The sequence below is a fragment of the Cyrtonyx montezumae genome, unplaced genomic scaffold (genome assembly GCF_038088225.1).
Source record: "Cyrtonyx montezumae isolate F1298 unplaced genomic scaffold, pur_monq_1.0 scaffold_0, whole genome shotgun sequence".
NCBI classification, from domain to species: Eukaryota; Metazoa; Chordata; class Aves; order Galliformes; family Odontophoridae; genus Cyrtonyx; species Cyrtonyx montezumae.
In genome coordinates, this window is record NW_027071824.1 from 48985896 (window position 1) to 49006982 (window position 21087).

The window sequence follows — 21087 nt, forward strand, 5'->3', positions numbered from 1 at the left end:
TCAGGTCAGGCCAGCAGCATATATGAGGAACTGGAAACACCTAACCTAACGCAGTATTTCTTTTTAGTACTTTTTATTCAAATATCATAAGTTCTCTAATAAGATGGTTGAAAATTATTTTATTTTTATACAAGCACAATGAAATGGAACCACAAATATAGTGAGGTATGAAATTCTACTCGCCTTGCAACTGGAGAGGTAAATAATTTCTTCACCAAGTTGCTTTCTACCTTACTCAGTTCAAACAGCTAATGTTGGAATATAAAGTAGCCTCTGTATAAATACAAAGTAGCAGCAATGATGAAGTGAAACCATGATTACAGAAATTAAACAAATTAAAGCTACACATTTAAAACAAACAACAACAAAGAAGAACCACCCAGACTTCCAACACCTATCAAATTAAAAAACAATCCTGTTCTTATTTCTTTCAGTGTGCTTGACTGTGAACAATAAGGAGAAGAAAAAGTTCTGTATTGGTGCTCTCCACTTAATAAGGTACAATAGAACATTTTGTTCCTCTGCACATCCATTTACAGCTCACCTGGCCATTACTGCATGAATGTGTGAAGACTGATCAGGATTCTGTGATGGAAAAGGACAGCTGTACAGTTTTAACCCACGAAGCAGAGATGACTTCAGAGTATCCACAGCATCATAAGTGAAGCGCAAACCAGAAAATCAATTGCTTCTCTTTTTCATGGCAGGCTTTCAAATTTCTTCTAGAAATCCCTGACTGCCTGTGTTAATAGAATTTAAATTGGAAGCTGAAGATTTTTTTCCCCAGAGACAACTTACTTAGAGGCCACTAAAGCTTACACAAGTTTTTGGTAGAACACTTCTATACAGAAAAATTCACCACAGACTATGGCAGATTTTTCTAAGTTCAGTTCAGGTGGATAACAACATTGGAACTGACTTACAACAGAAAGCACTAGTTTGTAGCTCAGTATCTTTAAGTCAAAACAATAAACGTAATCACACTGAAAATGTTCAGCATAAGGAACATATTTTGCCAATTCCTACTTTTAAAACCTGGACTAGCATTTCTCTGTGTCTTGATTTTTTTTATTTTTTATTTTTCCCCCCTTCATGTGCTTCTGTGCATCTGCATGTCTATGTGGTTGTTTTATTCCAGTTTATGCTTAATTACAATGTTCCACTCTACTTCTTTGTACGATGTTGCACACTGTGTAACCTTTTGAATAACTTGCAGGATTGCAGTGAAAGTCAGTACCCACTTCCTGAAGCATAGTGCCATTCCCATAAAACTTTATGACGTGTTTCTGCTGACTCCGTGGGAGAAAGAAACGGGTTTTTGGAAAGCATATGTGCTTGCTGATGAACAGGCAACACTTAGCCAGCAAACATGACTAAACAGCAGTAAGGACTCCATGATTTCAGTTACTACTGCATACAGTCCACAGAAATTCTATTTTGAGTCTTTTTGCAGTTAAATTCAGCAACGCCATAGTTAAAGACTAATCTTGAAGAAATACTACAATGGCTACATTCACATGGAAGGAAGAGGCCAATACCAAATTAAAAGCAAGTCCTAGAATGGCAAAATGGTTAAAGGTGTCCCACTGTTATTCCTGACTGTTACAGTAGAGGGACAGAGGGAGGAGGAGGGAGTGAAGACACCTACACTAGAAAGGAAAGTGCATAGCTACAGAACAAAAATGTCTGCATGGTTATACCTTGACCAGAGGTATGAAAATAACCTTTAAAAAAAAATGTCCAGTTACTGTAAATAAGCATATATGAGTGTGTCTACTATACATATTTTTGCACGTGCAAATATACACAAAAAAAGCCAACCTTTGAAGGCATACTTAAGAGCTAAATGCATATTAGTGTTCTACCAACAGGAAACACCCATAGCAACAAGGAATACATACAAAAGAAGCATATTCCAATTCCACCTCTATTTCCCACAACCACAATAAAAAAAAACCTCAAACCCAAGTAGAAGCACAAGATAGTACAATAGGGTGGAGCTCAATGTTAAAGGACAACAGTTTTGCCTGTATGTACCTTTTGACCCCATAATCATCCCTATTTACACAAAGACACAGATTATTCACCTCACACCCCAAGAGGAGACAAGGCAGGAAGTGAGACTGCTGAACAAATAGGAGTGTACGTTATTGGTGCCTTTGTAGCATAAGTGTGTCTGCCTTGGGGGTATTTATGAATTAGGCTAGAAATTAGCATGAACTGGTGTGTGCACAGAACTGTTGCCTGTTGTTCCTAACTTAACCAAATACTGTCAAATTAGCAACAACCACACTTCCCACTGAGGGCTATATATTTAAATGTTTTAAAATCAAAAGTTATTTTTGGATTTATGTGAACCAAAAAAAAAAAATAGAAGAGACTGAAGTTGCTTTTCTGCAAGGATGAAATGAACTCTAAGACCATATATTTGCTGCTTCTGTCAAACATAAATGTCTGGATTCTCACTTGAATTTTTAGAGACCCATATTTAAATGACACAGCTTAAGATGTTACACAAACAACTTGCAGACAAGGTTTCCTTCTTCAAAACAATAAAAGCAACTACATGCACACAGAGAATAGAAATGTCATCTCATTCATACAAATATTCTCTGAAAACCATGGATTGGGCACACAAGCTTAATGGGGAAAACAGTCTGAAGATCTCTTCAGAGGAATGGGTTTATTTACAAAAATGGAACATACCGTTGTTTAGAGGATAGCTAGGAAGAAAAACAGAAGAAAAGAACTGTCTGATAATACTTTGAATATTGCAGCAGTCCTTAAATACAACTTTAATACAGTCCTCCAATAAACAAATGTATTAGCACAACTCTAAGTAGAATAGACTTGATGGTCCATTGGTCTCTTTCAGTACAGTAACTTGTGTTCTAGGATATTTGCCACAATACATAAAAGCCAAAACAGTTGTCACTGGTAGAGTGTGGAATTAAACAAAGACACAAAGCAGGTAAAATTCAGCCCACGTTAACCTGTCATTCTACAAGATAGCTGCACAGTTCAGGGCCACCAGCTCAGTCTACTGCCTGGAAAGGTAACAGGTGTCCCTTCTGTACCTACCATGCATGAGAACTCACGGTTACACAGTTTATTTGCTAGTATTCCTAAGGTGAAATATATCCCTGTAGTATTTATAGTATGTAGTCTATATAGCATCCTTTACATAATTAAAATATTTCTCCCATTGGTATTAGCACATAGGTGCATATGTATTCTTCTGTATAGATATTAATCTCCAGATGGCTTCCACAAATGATAAAATAAATACAACTTTACAAGTAAGCTTCATCATAGCAACTTGTAGCACATGCCCAGTTAACTCTAGTAAAAACAGCTCCCTTTTTCCCCCTACCAATCTTCAGTGCAAGAGAAGCTAAGACTGAACGTGATGTAACAATGTTTAAAATAAAATTTCAGTTGAAAAGAAATTTTAACACAGCTTAAATGTGGGTACTTTTTGCTGAGAATATTTGATAAAAACAACAAAAAAATGTAGTATATATTTAGTTGCATGGTTTCGTCCTATACAAGAAAGGTTTGTTCATTCTCTCATTTCCATTCTTAAATGTTGTTTTCACAAACAAATCAAAACTAAAAACTGCTGACTGTTCAATACTGAAAATTAAGGATGATACTAAAGCACTGTCAGTTTCCATTATTTATTCAGAAAGAAATCACAAAGTCTGAATACAGTCTATTAAGTAATACCAGTTTAACAAACTTCTTAATGGCTAGAATCAAACTATAACCCAAAAGCTGTAATCAAGATTGAGCCACCAACACTAAAACAGCAATAGCTCAAGTTTACTAAACTGAAGTAATTTAACAGGAACAAAATGCACCTGGTCAAAATAAAGCAGTAGCTACAGCTGACCGAGCACGTTCTAAAATCAAAATATATATAATTACTGACAACAGAAAGGATCAAAAAAGTCCCATCAGACTCAAGCATAAGCTTGGATAAGCTTGCATATTTCAGCAGTGGAGATTTCAGTACATTTATTACAACTGAATATAATAGTTTTCATAGCGTAATGTAAGCTTAAATGTCAGAAACATTAGTTGCAGCATACATAAAACAGGTAATATCGTACTTTCAGTATCAAAACAGTTAGAAGCTTAGAAATACAATTTGAAGACAATATCTGAATACAATAACTGGTTAAAAATAATCTTCAGATTCATGCACAACTCTCAAATTAACATCTTAACTGATTCAAGCTCTCAATTTGGTACCTTGGTGAACAACTACTCACATAATTAATCTCTAAACTTCAGAGGATTTAATCCTGAATGTAACGCCTCAAAGTTCAAAATACATAATTCTTTACTTAAAACCTTTACCGAAAAACCAAAATGAAGCACCTAAAATCATAAACCTTACTTACAAGCTTTTCCAATGTTACCTTTCTCATTTCTAAAACCAGAAAGGATGCAAAATTTTAGAAAATACGAACTACAGGCAATACAATTTCATCAACAACAAGAAATCCATGAGAAGAAATAAAAAAAGGCTTAACAGGACCTAGAATCCCTACCCAAAATAGCTCCCCCCACCCCGAAAAAACACACATACACACACAGATAATTACTGCTTACTGATTCTTGGGGAGGAGCTCATGGCCAGCAGTCACCAAACTGGGGTGAAAATCGTATAAATACTCAAGGGTGACACTCGAAATCATCAGCTTCTGCTCACTCACCAGTGGCAGAAGAACTCCTCACTAGAAGGGGACTTGCCACTCTACTGCCTTGCATTGGAGCTCCACAACATTTTGGTATGTTATCATTTCGTTTCCTTCTATGTGGTTTTAATGCTAAAGTCTATAGGATATTTTTTTGCTGGTTGGGGTTGCAAGAGAGTTGACATTTAACGGCCAGTGACAATATCTTTACAGTCACTGAGGTTATTCAATCCAAAGGCTGCAAACAAAAACTTGGTTTCAAAGAAGGCAATGTGAGATTTCTGCCATGGATGTTTAAGGAGCCAGGACTTCATTTCATGGAATTTACTATAGTGTTAGACAGGGGCAATAACATCACTGTATACTGCCTATGTATTACCAATGAAACATTTTCTTCACTCCAGGAGCTCTGATATATGTGACTCCTGAACTTAGTTTTTGGGCCCCGGTGTAATTAGGAAAATTACTACCACTTCTGAAATTAGTGGTTTTAAGTAGGCTGCCACCTATTTAAAATGATTATTTTTCTAAAAGTGAGATTCCTGCCTCTAAGCCATCTCTTACATATATCTTAGACATACAAGAACTCAAAATCTTTAGTTAGCAATGCTGATTCCACTCTCCTTATAGCACTTTTCACAGACAATAAAAGCAGGAAAAACTAAGCACAAAATATTGAAACTTTTAATACTAATAGCTTAAGAAAACTCATTTATGTAAAAGGCACTGATCAATTTCTAATTAAAATAATGTTTTCTCCCCTTTCTAGCAGAGGACGGATTTGGAAACATGCATTTACAAATATCCTTACTGCTGCTGTTTTGTCTAAACATTGTCCATGGAAGCGATGGATACTTTTCTGAGCGATACCAGAAACAGTCCAGCATCAAGGGGCCACCACACTTTCTACCATTCAATGTAAAGAGTCAAGGTAAGTTTACTAATTTTTTTATAATAAATTAACATAAAATAAGTTCTAGTGGGTCAACACATGAACAGAATTTTACTGTTTGTACAATTGGCATTTAGTTAATAATTCAGGCTTATTAAAATAAGTTCATCACTGAAGAAAGAACTGGCAGTGGCACAGGAAGTTGCCTTCCACTGAAAAAAATGCACACTTGCATAAACTTTTTGTTACACAATAACTGCTGGAGGGACACTGAACAGAAACACCTCATTAGAAAAGGAACGTTTTTAGTCTGCATTAGAAAACATAAACAGACCTGGAGAGCAGAAGAGTAGCTGCTCAGGACATAGCATTCACATTACCCTCACTTATGAGGTTTCATTTCAGAGTAGCTCTAGCCAAATCCTATGGACTGGATACACAAGAGCAGCACACAGCGAATTCAAAGATACTGCTCTGGTATCACCCAAACTGCCTCCAGATGACGTTTTCAAAAAATGCTCTGCAGTTAGAAACAAGTGAAAGTAGCATGGCTGGGAAATTTACCCACTGAAAATGCTCTTCTGGGCTGTACCAAAACACTAGTACAGCTTTATCCCTTGACTTCAGCACATGGAATTTCTGGAATCCTACCAGCACTCCAGACTGAATTTAGGTACATGAACAGCTACTGCTATGACTTAATAGCTGGAGTTTCCACAAGGTTAAAGTTTCACTTTCTCTTCCCAGCACCTGCACATAGCATTTTCCCATGATTTTATTCACTACTATATTCTTTTTCATGTGAAGCATACTGTGTACTTTATTATCTTCGACCATACTTCAGTTATTTCTATTCTTCTGAAGGCAACATTTTTTTCTTTTTTTTTTAAACTCTAGGAAAGGAGGGGGGAGAAATAAAATATCAAATTCAGACAAAAAGAAAGGCTTAAATTAGATAGAAAACGAGGTAAAAGGGAATGGGAAAGAAACAGCCCTGAATTAAACTTCCATATTACACTAACAGAGAATTTTATCTGTGTGAAGCCTCTTAATCTAAATAATGATTATACAGACCTGTGATAATTGTAAGATGCTATCCATTTAGGAAAGAGAGCAAAGATTATACAGCAGACCTCAAAAGCAGCAATAGCCTACAATTTTACAGACTTAGGATTTCAGTCATACAAAGTCACTTGACAAATCTTCATCTTGGTGACTAAGTAGCAAAATGAAAGGCTAGACAATAAACTGCTGTTTTTCAGTCTGGAAAACAAGCATCCTACAGAAAAACGTTAGAGGGCTCACTGTGTTACAGAATCACTGGTTACAATCCAAGAGAGTCATTGAAGAATTAAACAAGAGACTATAAAAACAAATTAATACCTCTGACTATATTATCTAGTGAGTTGTTCCTGATGCAAGTAGCAAATGTAAAGATACTGAATATAGCTTACTTCTCCTATTTGTTCACCACACTCATCTTCCAGTGATTTAGTGACCCAAGTGCTCTTTTTGTTTCGTATAGCACTGTCAAAAAGCAGCCCAGAATCAAAATTTCAGTCTGGGCCTAAACTAGTGACCCAGGACAGGTAGTCACTAGCACCTAACAGAAGCTATGCTCATTTCTGTAGGTGCCAAGTTCACATTCTAGCAGACCTGCCTGAACAGTAAACTAAAACTGCCTTTGTAAAGCTCATAGAGTTGTTTTTCTGCTAGGCTCAAGCAACTTCTGTATACAGATTCAGTACAGAACCTGGCTCACTGCATGTGTGAGGGCCTGCTGTGCAACAAATGTAAGGACTGAGAGATTTATCTTTACTACAGCCACAGCAGAATCTACAGGAAAGACAAATCATGGAGGGAGACACGGGTAGTCAATAGCAGGGAAAAATTTTCTGAATTTGAAACTGCCTCAGTTTATTTGCATGCTCCCACTTCTATATCAGCACTCAGTACTTACATAGCATAAACACAGAACTAGGATGTAATATTTCTATACTCTCTGCATTTACTTTAAAACATAGAAAAATTCCAAGCATAAGATTTCCCACCACTTGATTAAAAATGACAGCTCTGTAAAAGACATTCTTGTATAAGCACCTACTAGATCCCCAAAAAAACCAAATAGTATTTTCTTTAATTTTAGATTAGCAAAAAAAATAACATTGGACAAAATTCCAGAATATGCTTATCTTAGCAACTGAAATCTAATGAAGTTTTATACAAATTGAAGAAATGGTAGAAAGCTTTATAACTTGCACATTGCTCTGAACTCCTTGTGAAAAGTCCTGGCTGAGAATAATCATAGAACTAAACCTGGCCATTCAGCAGTGCTTAAACTAATAGCCCTTCACTGCAGGTTATGAAGCCTTGAAACTTAATTCTGTTTAAAAATAGGGTTTCACTGCACTTGACAGACATTCCTGATGTAACTTGATTTATACATCCAAGACACATAAATGAGTCGTCAACCACTGCTTCAATTTTCTTGGTAAAACCTATACCACATTAAAACAATTACTTCTCTTCTGCTATCTCTAGAAAGGACAATCACCAGATATTTAAATCTGAAACCAGTACACTTTTGAAATAGTTCAGCTCCTAATAGAAAACCTCCATGCTAACACTTGCAAAAGACACTGAAGCTTTTGCCTAAGGCAGCACACATCACTTTACAAATCTAGGACTGACAAAATTGCACCTAAAACATACTAAAAAGCAGTAAAGAGAAGCATTCCAAAACCAATGCCTGAAGCAATTGCTTCCTCATTTCCACCAGTTAGGGGAAGTGTAAAAACAGCATGTCACTTGAACATCGCTGAATAACACGAATGTTATTTCACTGCAGAAATTCAACTCACTCTGTCTCCTAAAGAACAGAATATACTTGGTAGGTGTGAACATAGTTCCCTGAGTTATAAAAAAGTACATCTGGCTGGGGTCACTGTTGTCTTCCAGCAAACTGTATGCATAAATGCTGGGTTTTGAATTCAGTAAAGTAGAATTCATGCTATTGACAAGCTCAGTACTTATTTAGGTGTTTCCATGAAAGCTTTAATTTGCCCATATTTTCTTAACTCTGACTTAAGACAGATGAGATAGGAATGTATGCAAAACAGAACAGTATGCATTTGTTCTGCCTTTATGCATCAGCAAAAAAGAAAATGTACTATCCGAAGTTGATAGGTAATAACAATTTCCTTAGTAATACAGGAAGAGAGAAACCTTGCAGGTCCAATGTCAAATCAAATGTGTTTCATATACAAAGCTTTTATTATTATTATTCTTTCAAAAAACAAACAAAAATATTATTTCTACTTCCATCTTGTTTTTTCGTTCAAAACTAGCCACAGGTTACATAACAAATAACTACTGTATTTTTTTTTCTACAGTGATACCAGCTGCTCCAAAAAAGTGAAATAGGCTCACAATATCTATGTTAATTTTCTCCATAACATCTTAAAATCATCATCCTAAATCCAACAGGAAGCAACAAAATGTCCTAAAGTACAGAGTAAACAGTTTTGAGCATGTTTATTTGTAACATTTGGCTAAGTGGCTCCACCTGCTGTTAACAGCTAAGACAAAAAAGATTCTGACTACACTACAGTGAAATATCAGTTATCTTGTCACCATGTGAAATTATTACAGCCAACAAAATCTTTAAGATAACAATACTTCAAAATATTTCATTTATTTACAAAAGGATAAAACAAACATAAACAACACAACACCAGAGTGATGGCTCACTGTGGAAGGTAAAGACAAAAGGCACAAAGTAGTTTTAGAAAAAAGGCACACATTACAACTCCCAACATATTTGCACCTGTTATGTATTCATATGAGACTCTTAGGTCACTTCTGTTGTGAAAGTCAGCTCAAGTTCTGAGTCAACAACACTGATGTTAAAAAACTTGATTTCTGTGAAATCCAAATGAAGCTGATTTTTCACCATGAAATAAATGTGCAAATCTGCAAGGACTTTTACAATTTAGAAGATTCTACAAAACATTATGGACGACTTTGTTTTTTCTCATGCAGGTGTGCCGATAAGGGGTGAACAAGGACCCCCTGGTCCCCCAGGCCCTATTGGACCAAGAGGACAACCAGGTCCTGCAGGAAAACCAGGGTTTGGAAGCCCTGGTCCCCAAGGTCCTCCTGGTCCTCCAGGACCACCTGGATTCTCTACTGTTGGAAAACCAGGCATGCCGGGTCTACCAGGGAAGCCAGGAGAAAGAGGATTAAATGGTGAAAAAGGAGAAGCTGGACCTGTTGGGCCCCCAGGAGCAAGAGGGCCACAAGGACCCCCCGGCAATCCTGGCCCCTCAGGACTGTCTGTCCCAGGAAAGCCAGGACCACAAGGCCCTCCAGGAGCTCAAGGGCCAAGAGGCCTCCCTGGTGAGAAAGGAGAGCCAGGTATTCCTGGTATAAATGGACAAAAAGGAGAAATGGGATTTGGCGTTCCAGGCCGCCCAGGTAACAGGGGTCTTCCAGGCCCACAGGGACCCCAAGGCCCTCCTGGCCCTGCTGGGATAGGGAAGCCTGGAGAAAATGGTCTTCCAGGTCAGCCAGGTATGAAAGGTGACAGAGGTCTACCAGGGGCACATGGACCAGCTGGTATCCCTGGCCCCCAGGGTCCACCAGGAGAACCTGGAGAAGTTGGCATTGGCAAGCCTGGGCCAATGGGACCACCAGGACCAGCAGGCATCCCTGGAGCCAAAGGATTCCCTGGACCTGCAGGCTTGCCTGGATCCCCAGGTCTTCCAGGATTTGGAAAGCCAGGATTGCCAGGGATGAAGGGACACAGAGGACCTGAAGGACCTCCTGGCTTTCCAGGACCTAAAGGAGACCAAGGCCCAGCTGGTGTGCCGGGAGAACCAGGTCCTGCCGGACAACCAGGAAATATGGGCCCTCAAGGACACAAAGGCTTGCCTGGTGAGAATGGCCTACCCGGACCCAAAGGTGACATGGGCCCTGCAGGCCCTACAGGATTCCCAGGAGCCAAGGGTGAAAGAGGTCTACCAGGATTAGATGGAAAACCAGGACACCCAGGCGAGCAGGGTCTTGCTGGTCCTAAGGGACATCCAGGTCTCCCTGGACAAAAAGGAGACACTGGCCATGCGGGCTTACCTGGCTTGCCTGGTCCAATTGGCCCACAGGGAGTTAAGGGAGTGCCAGGTATTAATGGTGAACCAGGCCCAAGAGGACCATCAGGAATACCTGGGATCAGAGGCCCCATTGGGCCCCCTGGCATGCCAGGAACCCCTGGTGTAAAAGGTGAGCCAGGAGCACCAGGACAGCCAGGCCCAGCAGGTATTGCTACAAAAGGCTTAAGAGGACCCATGGGACCACCTGGACCCCCTGGGCCTAAAGGCAATAGTGGAGAGCCTGGCTTGCCAGGTCCCCCAGGTCCTCCTGGTCCCCCTGGCCAATCTGCAACCCCAAAAGGCTATGTTAAAGGAGAGTCTCGAGAACTATCAGGAATGTCTTTCATGAAAGCAGGAGTAAATCAAGCTCTCACAGGAATGCCAGTGTCTGCCTTCACTGCCATTCTCTCGAAAGCCTACCCTGGAGCAACAGTCCCTATCAAATTTGACAAAATCTTGTACAATAGACAGCAACACTACGATCCCAGGACAGGAATCTTCACCTGCAGGATCCCTGGACTGTACTATTTCTCCTACCATGTACATGCAAAAGGAACAAATGTTTGGGTTGCACTCTATAAAAATGGTTCCCCAGTCATGTACACTTATGATGAATACCAGAAAGGATATCTTGACCAGGCCTCTGGCAGTGCTGTCATTGATCTCATGGAGAATGATCAAGTGTGGCTCCAGCTGCCAAATTCAGAATCCAATGGTCTCTATTCCTCTGAGTATGTTCATTCTTCATTCTCAGGTTTCCTATTTGCTCAAATCTAACAATATCCCACTTACAATGTCCTGACATATTCTACTTCAGGACATTTTAACTGGGCACTGATCTGATATGTCCTTACCTGGTCACGTAACTTAATTTTGCAATAGAAACTGAAGAGAGAGTGAGAAGGTAAAGAGATTGGTTCAAAACTAGTAGAAAAATACTGTATGTTTTTAGAAACTTGTCATGGGAAATTTGTTTTGAACAATGATCAATTGTCCAATTGAATGCAACATTAAAATTTTATGAATTAATATAATACACCTGTCTATCTTCCTTAAAAAAAAAAAGGGGGGGGAATAAATTTGAATTTTTAACTGTCATTTCTCACTAACATGTAAAGTACACCTCTTTGCAGTACACCTGGTGTAGGGAACCTGCTTTGGCAGGGGGGTTGGACTCGATGATCTCTTGAGGTCCCTTCCAACCCCTATGATTCTGTGATTCTAAGTAGCCGTTCCAAGACTCTAGACCACACTAGTGTACACTGAATAATACCTTTAGTTAATTCAAAAGTAAACTGTTTCAGACGCAACATGGTCATCATAATAACCAGTTAATATACTTCTTCACCATTAGTCTTCTATCAACTAGCTTCATCTTTAAGCTGAAAAACAAGAGTCAAGAAAATAAAACCTGACTACAATGCATAATAGGCCAGTTTTAAGTCAGTTCAGCTTTCCCTATTAGGGAAAAGTTACCCTTGGAGAAAGGTAGATTTATAAATTATAACCTCTTACTGAAGATCTAAGACTTCCACAATAGAAAAAAGCAACCTGACTTGAAGGGTACAAATCACAGAAAGGTTAAAGTCAGGAGGGACCTCTGGAGGTCATCTGGTCCAACCCCACTGCTCAAGCAGGGACATCCACAGCAGGTTGCTCAGGATCATGCCCATATAGCTTTTGAAGATCTCCCAAGGAAGGAGATTCCACAACCTCACTCAGCAATCTTTTCCAGCTCTCCAACATTCACAGCATGGCATAGTAAAGAGGTGTTTCCTGAAACACAGATGGTACATCCTGAGTGATCCATTTTGTGCCCACTACCTCTTGTCCTGGCACTGGGCACCAATGTAAAAAGCCTGATTCTATCTTTGCACCCTCCCTTCAGGTTTCCACCTCAGCATTGTTTGACACGTTGTAAACTACAGTAAAAAAAACTAGTTCAATGGCTTTTTTAAGTTCTAATTAACGTTCTGTAAAGTTACGATAATTGAAGTAAGTAAAACTGCCACCAAATTCAGGAGAACACATCTTCACATCCATGCATGCTGATACAAAAATCAGAACAGCTTTACCACTCCTGAACTGGAAACAAACTTTGCTCCTAAGCTGTTTTTATCTCCAAATACTGTACGTCTTTAAAACACAATAGTCTTGGAAATATATTTTACTTACATGGTTAAAGTATCTTATGATCACTGTGAATTTGTTAGAAGACATACTACTATTTGCTTACCATGCCTACATACATTAATGTCTCTCAAATACTATATAGTATATTAGTCTGTTACAGCACAATAAAAAGTTAATGGTATAACGGAAGCTATCTTAATAAAAGTGCTGACACATTATCAAAAAGGAATAGTTCAATCACACATTTCTCCAATGACAAGTTACCACTGATATGCTTTAACTGGTACATATATCCAAAGCTTATCAACTCAAACTATTATTTTTATTTTTTTCATTAATAACGGTCATTTTTAATCACATGCACTGAAAGTGAATAGGCCTATGTTCGATTTTTCTTTTTTGTGATATCATCATTTCTTCATGAAAGAAAAACCTGAGGCTTGTTACACCGTGCACATTTGAAAACAGCAGTTTAAGTACTTGGAAACAACTGGGATGAATAAAAACAGTGAGAGCACCTTTAGGCTGATATATCATAAGCAAAACTAAATACTCTGGAAACTGTAAAGAACTTCTAAGAATGTAACTCCGCAGAATTGGTTCTGCTCCTTTTATTAGGTGCTACTGGATAAGGATGCCAATGGCTTAGACTATATTTTTAAATGCTTAAAGAGGGAGAGTAATATGAGATCATCCTATTTTGGCAGCCAAACAGGCAAGTAGGTAGTGCCATTATAAATGTTATACATGGAAAATGTATACATGTTATACCTGGAAATCCCAGTACATACGTTTAACAAATTTACTAGCTTATATCCTTGCCGCCATTTTCACAATTAAAAATAGTAATCTCTCTTCACTGGACTACATCAACATTAGAAATCCTAATGTTACAGTCTTTTTTGAAGATTTAGGCCTTTCTGATCATAAAGGAGCTTTCCTATTTGTTGTTTCTGAAGTTGCATATAAAAGACATTATGCAGATATCACTGACTATTCAATTATCTTCTGCCTAGACAAAAGAGTTATATCATAAACTTGTGATCAAAAACCTCTCCGTATGCACATTTCATGGAGAGAATGAAGTATTTCATAAAGATCCAAAAAGCTCTCCTCCCTGAAGTAACACACTCAGTATAGAAGCATGCCACATCAGAATACTGATCAATTTCCTAAAAAAAACAGACAACAAAACTCAAAATGCAAGTTATTATTAACAGGTTTTTAAATCTAGCACTTTCTCTGCTGTACACCTTTTAAAACAAAGAATTTTCTTATATGTACCCTTGAGAGCTGACAGCATATCCCACCAAGACTCTGAATGGGCAATTTATAAAGTTTTAGCTGCTATATCAGGCACCACTCTTCTACTTCCACAACGAAATGTAACATTTTCAATCAGTTTGTAAGACTATATAAGTGTATCATTCGCCCTATATAATCATAGATGCTACAGTTACTAGTAGTGTTTGGGAAATGCTGGGGAAAGAATCATGCAAGAGATAGTATTCTTTATGAGAAGACATTTTATAAAATTATGCTCTAAGAAGTTATAACAGGTAACTTCCTCTTGCAGATACTATCAATTTTTCTATCAAAATCACCAAGTCTGATTTTTTTTTTACTTATTCACATAATGTAAATTAGAATTTCCATGTGACAGTTCCTTTAAATTGCTCTTTAAAAATGTCCATAATGAGACTAGAATAGAAACTAAGTGGACAAAAAAAATAAAATATTAAAGATGGAAAATATTCCAGCAATTGTGACTGGCAAAAAGATTGTTAATTGAGACAGGCTTAAATTACTCAATTTCAGAGAGCATTCTTGCAAGTATTGTTAAATAAAAAGTAGACTATTTGAAAATAAAAATGCCTGTGTTCATTGCTCTCTGACATCACATTTTAAACTAATTTTATTTTTTAATAGACCACTTGAAATTTTTGGAGTTTGGAAAGCAAAATTCAAACAAAATTCAAAACGACTTTGAACTTTCTTAGGCTTCTTCTGCAAGCCTCAGTTCTTCACTTCTTTAAGAATAAGTAGCAGAGTGAGTTGATATCCTTCATAAGCTGAGTCATGACAATCATGGCTATCTAAAATAGCCATCCAAAAATATTTATAGTTGGGCCATTATCTAAGGCAATCACCATGGCTAAGACAATGAGAAACAAAATCCACCAGACACCTGACTAACGATCAAAGAAATCATGTGGTAAAGAGAAGGGACAAAGATAAACAAGGGCGTACTGACAACAAACCAGAGACAAAGTGACATGCAAACACGACTTTCAAATAAATAAAATTGTTAGTCGTTCTGCTCCATCACCAACAGTGGCACCAGAAAGATGCTATTTTAACATGGGAACTTGACGTCTCCTTAGCTGACCATTTAATAAGCTTGCTTTAGAAAATTTACTTTGACTACAGTAAACGAGCGCTGCTTTTCTCTAAAGGGTTAAACTTTTCAGGGCACTGAAGGTATAGAGTTGAGTCAAGACACTGTGCTTTTTAGGCCAGGCTCTGGGCTAAGAAGGAGCATGGGGCTTCCTGGTATATAGAAATTGGGATAGAGCCAGCTTTAATTTTCCTCAGAAAGTAACATTAAGATTGCACCAGAGGAAAAAAAGGCTTTGGCATTAACTTGTCACAGAAGATTAGTACCATTATTCCCATTTCACAGAGGAGGGACCTTATGAAAAAGACAAAGCTGAGATATTCACCTGAAGCAAAGTCAAACAAGAAATAATATCCAATACTTTCAACTCCCTGTTCAGTGCTTCATCCACTGGATCACATTATTAAATTGAAAATAAAACCACTGCAAGGCCTTTCAAAATGATGCATGACAGAGCTTAGCACTTTCATTCACTGTACTGTGTATCATTTGTATTGTGTTACTTTTGATTTTACAAAGCCCCACCTATCTCCATTCCATCCCAGAAAAAACATGCTTATCATTTAATACCTTCTCACATTTTACTGCTGCAATGCATGGCCTCATAACCTTTATGACAGAGAACTGTGTGTATTAAATTACGTGCCTGGTCTGATAGCAGTTTAAAAGAAATAAGTCACATCACAAACCTGTATGAGCAATACATCCTTACATATACAAATAGGTACAGTGTGTAGGTATATACTTTAATGTATTCATGTACACAGAAGCAGACACTCCTACATTCATAAAATTAACTATTTATACCATTTTGAAGCTTAGGCCTTAAATTATGTTCCCAAATAACAATATATTGTAAAAATTATTTTTATAAAAGTAAACTAACTATGCATGATCCATATTTTAAAACAAACTTCAGAATTATATAAAAAATAGAACTGCAACACAATGAATTCTAATCAAAACTAAAGGGATAAAGAAAAATCTATAAACAAATCTATCAAATATTAGTTCCTTTTTATTTCAGTTTATTTCTAATTTTACCCATAAATACAAGAAAACCAAGAATAGAATCAATTACAGTCAAGGATGCTGACATTAATGTATCAATCCATTATTTTTCCTCTAAAGTCAGTTAAGTAATACAACAAAAGTGTTATTAAAAGTATCAAAACAACTCGAGCTGAACAAAATAATACTAATCATAACACAATAAGTGTGTAAATATAATATCTTAGAAGCCTGAAAATTAAAAAGCTGTGTTGAAATTAATCTACAGTGTACTTGCAAATGTATGGCAAGTGCATGTAATATTTCTGTCTATTATAGTAAGCTTTCAGTGAACCTACTTACCTTTAAAAGCTGATATTTTATAATTATGCTGGATAGCAGCCACCATGTCCTTCCAGAAGTCATATTTTTTCTGACCATCGTGCTGTAATTGTCAAAGGAATCTAGTCACTATATCAAGTATCAGCCATTTCAAGCTTTCATACTGAAACAATGGCAGGAATGCCATTAATAAATAAAAGTATTTTGAAAATGGAGTAGAGCATTCCTAGATAATAAGAATCAGGACTAAGAACTCAACTTGGCTGTGAACTCTGAATAACAGCTTTTGAATTTCTCATATTTATAAGAAGTCTAAAACCTTACAGCAAAGAGAGGCATTAGATAGAACAGAAACTTAATGAATAAGCTATTCTGATGACTTCTGGAAAAAATTAATGCTTAGAGCTACAGATATTGCACTAATCTAGCAGGCTGACATTAACCGCAGCCTGGCACTCATATCACCTTGCACCATTTCAACTCGAAAAACCTTCACTATAATCTAGTGGCAAAGTTCTTCTGCCAACAGCTCCACCCAAAACACCACATAAAATACTTAGGCAGAAGCCAGGCTGAGCAGCACTACACTGCATTGTACTTTGTAGGCTGCCAAACCCCTGCTCTGGGGGAAGGAGATGGAAAAAAAATCTGCAACATGATCAGTTTCTCACTTTTCCTAGAAAGCTGTCCAGGTGCAGAAGCACTTCTGCTGACCTCAGTTGCCCTCCCAGTGTCTCATTAAAAGAGAAAAACAGCTTCTGAAACAGCTCAAAGTGCTTTGGGACTTAAACACTACAAACACAAAAAAAATGTTGAGTTAAACACAGGTGTAATTATGCAGCCAGTCACGTTATAGAGCAGAGAATTAGTTACTGAGCCTGTAAGAGGTGCTCAGTTACAAAGTACAGGGCAGCAATAAAGCACATCAGTTTCTACACCAGAGAAAATATTTTTGTAGTGCTGTTCCAGGCTTTGCACACCTAGTTTAGCTTCAGTTTTGATGCAACTGTTGATAGATTTCACAGCTTTGTCCTGTGTCCTAAACCTTTCAGCCCACTCCTGCACTAATAGCTAAATAATATCTTCTTTTGCAAACAGAAGGCATTTTTTTAGAGAAGGACGTAATTGGAAACTGAAAATGAACATAGAATGTCTAAAGAAATGCAGTTTATTTGTAGTGAATTGCTATTTCAGGCCTAATCCGACACAGAGACTTCAAGAAGAAAGGCCTGCCCTTAATTTCACCTCCATCAAGTAGCACTAACAAGGCCTTTCATGTGTGATTGACAAGCACTATCGGTAGTCTACTTATGATCCACCAGCTTTAGAGATTAAGAGCAGGAATGATGGTGTTATTGCTTCCCCCCTCCATTCCCAAATCCATTCTTCTAGTAAACTACTACAGAAATAAATAAAAAGGATTGGTACAAAAGGTACTATGTATGTTAGTTTGGATAGCTGCTAACCACGGTCATTATTCAAAGCTGAATTCATGAGATGTCAGGGAATGCCTGTATGGTGGTGACAGCAGTAACCTACACTACCACCAGCCCTTAGATTCATCTGACAGTTCCACATACACTCCAAGTTGCCAATTCATGCCTTGTTCTTCATTTCACTGCTTTGTTTGTTTGTTTCTTCTAAAAATCAGTGCAACAAGCTAACAGTTCCCTAAGAGTGTCCTTCTGAAGACAAGTGGATACAAATTTAAAAGTATTATGCTTCCCTCTAAACAATTGTTTTCACAGAAGACCAAAATGACCATAAAACTAGTCTACTGCAAATACAAGAAAACTGACGAACTCCCTGGAAGCAGAGAGGTAACTGTGAGCATGCCTATACAGATTTCATTAGCTGAAGTATCAGACAAAAGAGTATTTTGTGTAGAGCTTAAATGTAAAGGTGCAAAATGTTGAGAAGTTCCTCTCATTTGCCTGAAAACATACATAAATTCTGTCAGTGGGCATATCAAATGTATGCATATCCTTAACGGAGTAGAGCAGTACAGCATCCAACTCTTGTCAAAAACCATTTTGAACTGGAACCTAGCACTCTATTTCCAATAGGAAACTTTCCAGAAAGCATTCCAGGATCTGGACATTTTAAGGAAAAGTAGTCTTTACGAATACAAGTTGCCAGAAGAGGGAATAGAAGCCTCCACTTCTGTTTAGGAGCGTGAAGAAATTAAAATGTGGATGATTTTGATACCGTATGAAAATAGCTTAACAACTGCAGGGCTTGTCCAGAGCACAAGTGCTGGAGAAGCCTACAACATCCTGCCTTGTATCTTCATCACCTGGCTGATGGTAACATCTCACGAAATTGATGTAGTACCTATACTGAAACTGAGCCAATTTGCAGTTAAATATTCAAGAAACTGACAAAAGGGATGTTTGACCCATTTCTAGCATCTCTGTTGAAAAACAGCATGGGTTTCTCTCTGGATTAAAACAGCACTGATCCAGGGACAGTGCCTCAGCTTGTGAACTGAATGTGCAAGCACACTACACGTATGTTCATAAGTTCATAAGATTGGAAAGGACCTATAAGATCATCTAGTCCAACCATCCTCCTATCACTATCTCTACCCAACTACTAAATTAAGTCCTTAAGCACCTCATCTAAACGCTTCTTGAACAGCGCTAGGGATGGTGCCTCAACCACCTCCCTAGGCAGGCCATTCCAGTGCCTGACCACTCTTTCAGAAAAGAAATGCTTCCTGAGGTCTAATCTAAATCTTCCCTGGCGCAACTTGTGGCCATTCCCTCTCGTCCTGTCATTACTTATCAGGGAGAAGAGGCCTACCCCCTCCTCACCACAACCCCCCTTCAGGAAGTGGTAGAGTGCAATAAGGTCTCCTCTGAGCCTCCTCTTCTCCAGACTAAACAATCCCAGCTCCCTCAGCCGCTCCTCATAAGACTTGTGCTCCAGGCCCCTCACCAGTTTTGTTGCCCTTCTCTGAACACGCTCCAGGGCCTCAATGTCCTTCTTGTAGTGAGGGGCCCAAAACTGAACACAGTACTCGAGGTGCGGCCGCACCAGAGCTGAGTACAGGGGGATGATCACCTCCCTGCTCCTGCTGGCTACACTATTTCTAATACAGGCCAGGATGCTGTTGGCCTTCTTAGCCACCTGGGCACACTGCCGGCTCATGTTGAGCCGAGCATCAACCAACACCCCCAGGTCCTTTTCCTCTCTACATTCTTCAAGCCATTCTGCCCCAAGCCTATAGCATTGCATGGGGTTATTGTGGCCAAAGTGCAGGACCCGGCACTTGGTCTTATTGAACCTCATCCCATTTTGCTCAGCCCAGCTGTTCAGCCTATCCAAATCCCTCTGAAGGGCCTCCCTACCCTCAGGCAGTTTGACACATCCTCCCAGCTTTGTGTCATCTGCAAACTTACTGAGGGTACACTCAATTCCCTCATCTAGGTCATCAATAAAGATATTAAACAAGATGGGCCCCAAAACTGACCCTTGGGGGACACCACTCGTTACAGGACGCCAGCTGGACTTAACTCCATTAACCACTACCCTCTGGGCACGGCCCTCCAGCCAGTTCTCCACCCAGAGAAGAGTGAACCTGTCCACACCACGGGCTGCCAGTTTCCTTAGGAGAATACTGTGGGAGACCGTGTCAAAGGCCTTGCTGAAGTCCAGGTAGACTACATCAACAGCCTTTCCCTCATCTACCTGTCTGGTCACCCAGTCATAGAAGGAGATGAGGTTGGACAAGCACGACCTGCCCCTGGTGAACCCATGCTGGCTGGGTCTAATCCCTTTATTGCCATGCACATGTCGTGTGATCTCCCTCAACATCATCTGTTCCATAACTTTCCCTGATACCGAGGTCAGGCTGACAGGCCTGTAGTTCCCCGGGTCTTCCTTACGGCCTTTCTTGAAGATGGGAGTCACATCGGCAAGCCTCCAATCTTGTGGGACCTCTCCAGATAACCAGGAATGCTGATAGATGGCAGAAAGTGGCTCGGCAATCACCTCTGCTAGCTCCCTCAGCACCCTTGGGTGGATCCCATCTGGCCCCATGGACTTGTGGCAGTTCAGATGGAGGAGAAGATCTCTGACCGTCTCTGCTTGAATCACAGGGGGTGCATTATGCACCCCGTCCCGGACTTCCAGGTCAGGGCAAGTACCATGTGGACAACTGTCCTGTCTATTAAAGACAGATGTGAAGAAGGCATTGAGAACCTCAGCCTTTTCCTTATCATCTGTGGTTATATTGCCTGCCTCGTTGAGTAAAGGAGGGAAATTTTCCTTAGTTTTTCTCCTGCTGTTAATATATTTGTAAAAGGGTTTCCTGTTCTCCTTTACAGCAGTAGCCAGCCTAATTTCAAGCTGGGCTTTAGCATTTCTAATTTTCTGCCTGCAGATCTTGGCCAGTTCTCTGTAGTCACCCCAAGTAGCCTGACCCATCTTCCAGAGGACATAGACTCTCCTTTTCTCTCGGAGTCTCAACAAAAG

At 39.0% G+C, this 21087-nt stretch overlaps 2 protein-coding genes across 2 annotated transcripts in view; one reads left to right on the plus strand and one right to left on the minus strand.

Moving 5' to 3' along the window:
* NT5DC1 (5'-nucleotidase domain containing 1) overlaps positions 1-21087 on the minus strand; it is a 126311-nt gene that overhangs the window by 95248 nt on the left and 9976 nt on the right. The window contains exon 6 of the mRNA XM_065734685.1: positions 16630-16711. Within this exon, the coding sequence (XP_065590757.1) occupies positions 16630-16711 (82 nt within the window). The remainder of the gene's footprint in view (positions 1-16629; positions 16712-21087) is intronic.
* COL10A1 (collagen type X alpha 1 chain) lies at positions 5496-11705 on the plus strand. Its single transcript, XM_065736895.1, has 2 exons — positions 5496-5637; positions 9640-11705. Exons 1-2 carry the CDS (start codon positions 5496-5498, stop codon positions 11520-11522), a joined length of 2025 nt encoding a protein of 674 aa, XP_065592967.1. The 3' UTR covers positions 11523-11705.